This window comes from Rhopalosiphum padi, chromosome 3, assembly GCF_020882245.1.
Source record: "Rhopalosiphum padi isolate XX-2018 chromosome 3, ASM2088224v1, whole genome shotgun sequence".
In the NCBI taxonomy this organism is placed as follows: Eukaryota; Metazoa; Arthropoda; class Insecta; order Hemiptera; family Aphididae; genus Rhopalosiphum; species Rhopalosiphum padi.
Genome location: NC_083599.1, coordinates 77,889,853 through 77,897,060, shown reverse-complemented (window position 1 = coordinate 77,897,060; position 7,208 = coordinate 77,889,853). Strand labels below are relative to the sequence as shown.

The following is a 7,208-nucleotide window of genomic DNA, read 5'->3' as shown; positions in this document are numbered from 1 at the left end:
ATAACTAATATCATAAAACAAAAAAAAAAAAAACAATGGAAAATGTAAACACAATTAATAAAGTTTTATACTTACAACTTAGGTACGTGTGGTATGATTTTTGCTTCGTTAAATATTATTAAATTGAATATAATTTTCGGTAATCGATCGATACAGAAACGAGGATAAAACACAACCAATTGAACTAACAACAACTGTCAAAATGAAATTACGTTATCGAGTTTAGATAAAATCGGTTCGCCGAATCGGTCAGTCTGGCCCCGATAACGCGGTTTATATGTTAATTATAGAATAGTTGCGGTCGTTTGCCGATCGGCAACCGACAAAACGCATAGTGTGATCTGGTACTTTTAGTAATGACTAAATATGACGAAATATAACATTTATGTTTATGATTTTTTTTTAATAAAATAATTTCATGGATACAAAAATTTTTGTATAGATACTTCTCCCATATTTTTCTATGGTTAATTATAAGTCCCTTTGGAACGCGAGGTCCTTTGAGGTGCGAGGCCGTGGGCAATACGCCTAGCGCCGCCACTGATAATACACTTTGTAGAATTAGTTAATTTTTACAACCGTGCTGAAGAAAATAATGAACGCGTTCCTAAACGATATATTAGAGACATGCAAAATCCAATTGATTTTTATGACGATAAAGAATTTTTTAACAGATTCAGGTAAGTGAAATAATTTTCAATAGAAATCACCATATTATATGGTCATATGGAGGCCATTAATTTTATTTTTATTTATGCCTAAAGCCTAAGTTAAAACAAAAATATTCCAAAGAGTAATTTATTATCATGTGAGTGAATTTATTATAATAAATAAAAATCAAATGATAACCTACCTATTAATAAAACAATATTTTTTTTTAATATTCACTTTTTACAGTTTAATTTGTTGAACACATTTTATTAATACGAAAATATTCATAGTATGAAAAAAAAAGTGTAGAGTAATAAAATGCTATATATGAATAGCATATATTATAATATAATATCCAAGAAATAATTAAAATGCATTTATACAGACCGATTATTTTTAGCTATGGACATAATTCTACCTATATAAATTAAAATATTTACAACAAAAATTATAATTCATAATTTCATCTTACTAAAAATGCAATTTAAATTTAAATTTAATAGATTTTCTAAAACTACAGTATTACAAAGTTTAATGCCCCTCGTATTTAATGACATTGAAGCCGAATTCAATGACAATTCAATGAGAGGCCTTCCAATTCCACCATTATTGAAACTACTTGCAGTGTTACGGTATTATAGAACTGGAAATTTCCAAGTGAGTAGGTAAATTGAGTGAGTAATGATAGTGATCTACTCTATTTTTCATTACAGATAGTTACTGGTGATTTGGTTGGTATTAGCCAACCAACTATAAGTAGATGTGTAAAAGATATTTCAAGAATAATAGCAAGTAAGTTACCGACTTTTGTAAAGTTTCCTGCTACTCTAGAAGGAAAAATACATAATCAAGTGTTATTTTCTAATATTGCTGGTAATTTCAAAATAATTTGTTCATTATGCTTTAAATAAGTATATACACAGTTGAAAAATTATTCTTATTCAGGATTTGTTGGTGTTGATGGTGCAATAGACTGTACCCATATACCAATACTAAATCCTGGAGGTGACCAAGGGGAAAATTTCAGGAACAGAAAAGGCATATTTTCAATAAATGTACAGATTGTGAGTGGATCTAGATGTGAAATACTGGATATTGTAGCTATATAGGTGGCCAGGATCTGTTCATGATAATCGAATTTTTAGGTACAAACATGTTTTGTTATAATAATGCTGGGTATATTTTTATAACTCTAGACTTTTCTAGAATAAAGAATTTATTTAAGTTGTAAAAACTGAAATACTCAAAATATATAAAATATATTCCTTAAGTAATAACATATTATATGTTGTTTATTTATAGCAACAGTAATATCAATATAATTTATGAACAAAAACAATTACCAGGACGTCTCTTGGGTGATGTTGGTTATCCACAATTGGGATATTTATTTACTCCTGTGCGCAATCCACAAAATAGAGCTGAAGAAAGATACAATAAAGCTCATATAGCCACAAGAAATACCGTAGAACGACTAAATGGAATAATCAAAAGAAGATTTAGTTGTTTATCTAGGAAGTTAGCTACAAAACTAAGTACAACATTGTTAATAATATCAGCATGTGCAGTGTTACACAACATTGCAATATTTAGATATGAAAACCTACCATACACAGATGAAGTTTTGAATAACAACCAAATGTTTCATCAAGAATATAATGGATTACCTAATTTGTATGGAAATATAGTTAGATCAGAATTCATAAATATGCATTTTTCTTAGAATATTATTTAATAATATAATTTGTAAAAATTAACAGAAATACAGCTAATAAACAAATTATAAAATTTATTGAACAAGTATTATATTATATATCAATCTCATAAAAAAGTATATTAAAAAAGTAATTCTTCCTTTAACAAGTTATGTATCTCTTCATCATTAATTTTTTAGATCTCAACTCGTTCAATACGGCTTGTCGCTTCAGCTGACAAGTTTGATTTTTTGTTTTTTAAATACTGCCTTGTTAATTCCACATGCTTTTCAATAGATTTACTTGGGACAGCATTTGTAAAATTTGCATCAGTATCATTAATATTTGAATCTATAAAATAATTTTGTTTTTGAATTTATATATCTAATTTTAACATTATTTTTGTTATTACCAGATAAATTATCATCACTAGGTTGGATATTAAACTCCAAATATCCATCAGATGTAGTTACCCATGTAATATTGTGACTAGCGATTGTATCACTGTCAATGGCCCCAGGAATTTCACATGCTATGTTAGCAAATTCATCGATCAATGGATTCTCTACTAATTTTTCAACTGTTGGTCCACCTCCAGTTCTCAAAACCGCTTGTTTATGAGAAGTTATTTCAGAGTTTCTTTTTGTTTTGATGTTATGCCAGCATTTTTTAACTTGACTTACAGTTCTCTATAAAATTAGTAAATAGTAAAAAAATTGAAAAAATGCTAATTTTACTATAGTAGACTACTAACATATAAAATGTAACAAAAATTTTGGAAGTTCCTAAAATAATGTATTATTTGTATATACTATATGCAGTTTGCAAGATTGATTCCAAAAAAATTATAAATAAATAATAAATTGTTAAAATCAAATAAATTAATAATATAATTGTTTTAAAATAATGATGGGGTGTCAAATTAATTATAACAAATTGTTCGTATCACTTATAGAAAACTACCATGGTTTACCATATTATATTATTTAAATAATTGGTAACAAATTAGAAGTAGATACAACAATTATATAACACCATCAATAGGAACTTAGCAAGCTGTCTAAATATTATCTTTGATAATCAAAATAGGTATAATCCCTATCTAATACACGTCTTCTACTTCAGAATACTAAAAACGTTAAACAATGATTAAACATAAAATATAATATTTAAAATTCAACTCACTTTTGGATGATCACCACTCGCATTGAAAGTTTTGGTAATACTTTCCCATGCTTTGTTTTTATCGTGAATGCTAAATGCATCGGTTTTCTTATTTTCCACCACTTTATTTAATTGTATCAATTCAATAATTAAAGATTTTTCGGATGCTGAATAGGCAAGTCCTTTACCCATTTTGACTAGTCGTATTTAAAAAAAATGATATTTTTTTTGAAAATCTAATATAATAAAACGTGAAGCGGTTCTTCTTTTGTCCTCTTGAGCGCTGCCGGTACTTTAGCGGAGAGCCAATCGGAAAATTATAATTCTTATCGCCCTTCCGACGGCCGCGCGACTCTCGAAGCCCGCTCTTATCACACCGCCGTCCCGCGATGTTTTTACCGCGTCGTTTTAGTTCGTTTTCTCGGGGTCGCGATCGCGTTGACCGATCTCTCGATTACGATTTTTGCGTGCTAATACGCATATCACGTATTGTAATACGTGGTATGATTTATATAATTTTTTTTTTTTTTATGACGTGGGAATTAATTCTTTGGATAAAATAAAATATACATATATGTAATGCTAAATGTGATTGAAAACATTACGATGTCGCGAACAAATAAAAAAACGCGTTTAGAGTCGAATCGTACGGATTTCGTGGGTAAAAAACGGTGCTAGACGCCCGATTCGTCGCGGCTCGGAAACGGCTCAAGTGCTCGAGATTCGACGTCGGTCTTCAACTCGGACTGTAGTCGATAGGTTTAGGCGTTAGGATAGGACATAGGATTAGGCAGGTGTTACGAGAACGAATCCCGCTCCGGCGGTATTTCCGGCGGCGCTTTGATTAACACGGCCGCCCACATTTTTTGCACTTTTTTTCGATTTTTTTTATTACGCGATTTTATATTTTAAAATTTCGACATTTTTTTTTTTCCGTCATAGATCGTTGAATTATTATGACTTAATAATAAATAACCTCATTATATTGGTTTTACGTACGATTTTATTTTACGCGTGTGCTCATTGCCGTCGTCGAGAGTCCAGTGATCTGTCGATAGCGGTGTACTGATATAACGGAAGGTTTATTCGTCGGTAAATTTCCTACGACTTTATTATATATCACACGTATTTCGTTTTTTGTACGTTATAGTTAAGTCTGTTATACATACATAATAATAAAATATTTAAAAACACGTTACGTTTAACGATATTAATAGGTTTAACTATATATAGTCTATTCCAAATGAGATCAGCCTTGCGCGGCAACCAGTTTTCGTCCGGAGGCGGTTCTGGCTCCCCCACCTAGTAGTTGTTCGACTGGAGCTCTACCAGCGGCGGCGGCCGATGTCGACGCCGCCGGTATGTGTGTATCGTGTTTACGTGCCTGGCGCCTGCATTTAACGACTCGACGCCTTCGTGTTTGCCGCTGAATTACGCGCCTGTCCGTTTTATTTTACTGATTTATTTGTTTGTTATTGAAATTGTGTTTTGCATATTGTATAATGAGTGATAATAACGAAATAAATACGGGTGATATCCCTGAAATAGAAGGTTGTATGCCTCTGCAGCCTGAAGAAGGTGTACCTACTACTTCTCCAAAAACAAAAAATAAAAATGGAAAAGTAAGTAACAATGATTAATATAATATTCAAATATTTACTTATTTAATATTTGATATTTCAAAATGTATTACGTATATATTATTATTTATATAATATGTTTTTTACAGTTTGTGTCCAGTCGTCAAAAAATAATGATAGTCAATATTTATAAAGATATCATTTCTAATACACCAGACAAAAAATATGGGGACATTATTAACCGTATTAGAGAGTTAACTGGTTTGGGACGAGACACAATAAGGAATACCATCAGCGAATATAAAACGACGAAAACAGTATCATCTCCTAACAGAAAAAGATTAAAGGCTTCACTATTTGAAAAAATTGATGATCTGGACCGCACAGGATTACGTCGGACAATTCATTCTATTTGGTTAAAACGTGAACTACCAACTATCGATCGAATTTTATTCGATGTAAACGCAGATCCATCGCTTCCAAATTTTAAAAGGACGTCTCTGTATCGGGTTATCAAAAAATTGGACTTCGTATTTACAAAAAGAAAAAGGTGCAGTGTGCTGACCGAGAGGGAGGACTTAATTGTTTGGCGTCGTAAGTATTTATACGACATTCGGAAATATAGAGCTGAAGGTCGATCTATATATTATCTGGATGAAACATGGTTGAACGCCGGCGATTGTGTCGATCGTGTTTGGAAGGACAATACGGTTCTCTCTAAACACGATGCATTCAACAAAGGTCTTTCAACCGGTTTACCAAATCCATCAGGTAAAGGGAAACGACTCATTGTATTACACATTGGGTCAGAGCATGGTTTTCTGCCAGGTGGCCTACTATGTTTCGTTTCCAAAAAAAATACAGGAGACTACCACGACGAGATGAATGGGGATAACTTTAAACAGTGGTTTGAGTCCATTATCCCTGTACTCGATCCAAATTCAATCATCGTCATGGACAATGCGCCGTACCATTCAGTAGAGCAAGAAAAATATCCAAATAGTTCTTGGAAAAAGGCTGATATATTGGAGTGGCTCATTTCCAGAGACGTTGTTCGTGAACGACCGCTATCGTCATTGTTGAAGCCCGAACTTCTGGCGATATCAAAAGAAATGCGACCACAACAAAAATCGTATGTAATCGACAACTTGGCAAAAGACAACGGGCACACCGTACTCCGATTGCCACCGTACCATTGCGAATTCAATCCCATTGAATTAGCATGGGCGATGGTAAAAGGATACGTGAAACAAAAAAACACGACTTTTAAAATCGACGATGTTCGCCAACTGCTAAATACAGCGATTGAAAGGGTTACACCTGAAAACTGGAAAAACTTTATAAAGCACGTAATTGAAGAAGAGGACAAAATATGGAAAGCGGACGATATCATGGATGAATTGATAGATGCAATGGAACCTTGTATTATGACGATAACAGGAGAAACAACCTCAACAGATGATTCGGAGTAATTAATTTTTATTTTTTTATCATGTATTATATTTTTTATCATGCTTTATGTTTTATCATTTTTTTATCATGTATTATATTTATCATTTTTTTTATCATGTATTATATTTATCATTGTTTTATCATGTATTATATTTTTTTATCATGCTTTATGTTTTATAATTTTTTATCATGTATTATACTTTTTTTATCATGCTTAAATATAATAAATTGTTACTAATTAAATTATAGGAATTTGTTTTTACATACCTATAACATTAGGTAATAAAAAAAATATATAGGTGTTAAAAATTGAACAAAAGAAATTGGTGTTGTACCGATAGCGTACACTGACGTACGTGTGATCATGCGGCGCGCGCGACTGTGCGAGTGACGGTACGGAAAAATACATCACGACGTACAGCTCCGCAGTCCATCTGTTTCAGAGTATACAATGCAATTTAAGTTATTTGTACAGGTCGCTGGTCTATAATAGACTAATTACGTCGCTCTAGTCATGCGCCGCGACGACAAAGTTCGAGACCGTGCTCGTAGTGAAGCCACGCCTCCGTGCGCACAACCGGCCGCCGAAGGCTGATCTCATTTGGAATGGACTATACATATAATTTAATATACGTCCACAATATATAAGTGGGAAATCGTATAAATA

At 32.2% G+C, this 7,208-nt stretch overlaps 3 protein-coding genes across 3 annotated transcripts; all 3 read left to right on the top strand.

Moving 5' to 3' along the window:
• Window positions 1-202: 202 nt before the first annotated feature.
• On the top strand, window positions 203-1,562 carry LOC132925817 (uncharacterized). Its single transcript, XM_060990181.1, has 4 exons — window positions 203-212; window positions 506-680; window positions 1,155-1,308; window positions 1,365-1,562. Exons 1-4 carry the CDS (start codon window positions 203-205, stop codon window positions 1,560-1,562), a joined length of 537 nt encoding a protein of 178 aa, XP_060846164.1.
• A 27-nt stretch (window positions 1,563-1,589) lies between these two features.
• Window positions 1,590-2,374, top strand: LOC132925816 (uncharacterized; the record flags this gene model as incomplete). The annotated part of the gene is given in 3 exon segments (XM_060990180.1): window positions 1,590-1,757; window positions 1,759-1,796; window positions 2,071-2,374. Coding segments are annotated over 3 exon segments (510 nt in total), but the record flags the coding sequence as incomplete, so codon positions are not given.
• Window positions 2,375-4,740: 2,366 nt separating this feature from the next.
• LOC132927308 (uncharacterized) lies at window positions 4,741-6,784 on the top strand. Its single transcript, XM_060991820.1, has 2 exons — window positions 4,741-5,131; window positions 5,239-6,784. Exons 1-2 carry the CDS (start codon window positions 5,012-5,014, stop codon window positions 6,559-6,561), a joined length of 1,443 nt encoding a protein of 480 aa, XP_060847803.1. The 5' UTR covers window positions 4,741-5,011; the 3' UTR covers window positions 6,562-6,784.
• Window positions 6,785-7,208: the final 424 nt, after the last annotated feature.

Bases quoted from the DNA above. Each gene is read 5' to 3' on its own strand.
- LOC132925817 (XM_060990181.1), top strand. The intron at 681-1,154 runs GTAAGTGAAATA...TAAATTTAATAG, and splicing joins GAATTTTTTAACAGATTCAG to ATTTTCTAAAACTACAGTAT. The intron at 1,309-1,364 runs GTGAGTAGGTAA...TTTTCATTACAG, and splicing joins ATAGAACTGGAAATTTCCAA to ATAGTTACTGGTGATTTGGT.
- LOC132927308 (XM_060991820.1), top strand. From the start codon at position 5,012: ATGAGTGATAATAACGAAATAAATACGGGTGATATCCCTGAAATAGAA. The intron at 5,132-5,238 runs GTAAGTAACAAT...TGTTTTTTACAG, and splicing joins CAAAAAATAAAAATGGAAAA to TTTGTGTCCAGTCGTCAAAA.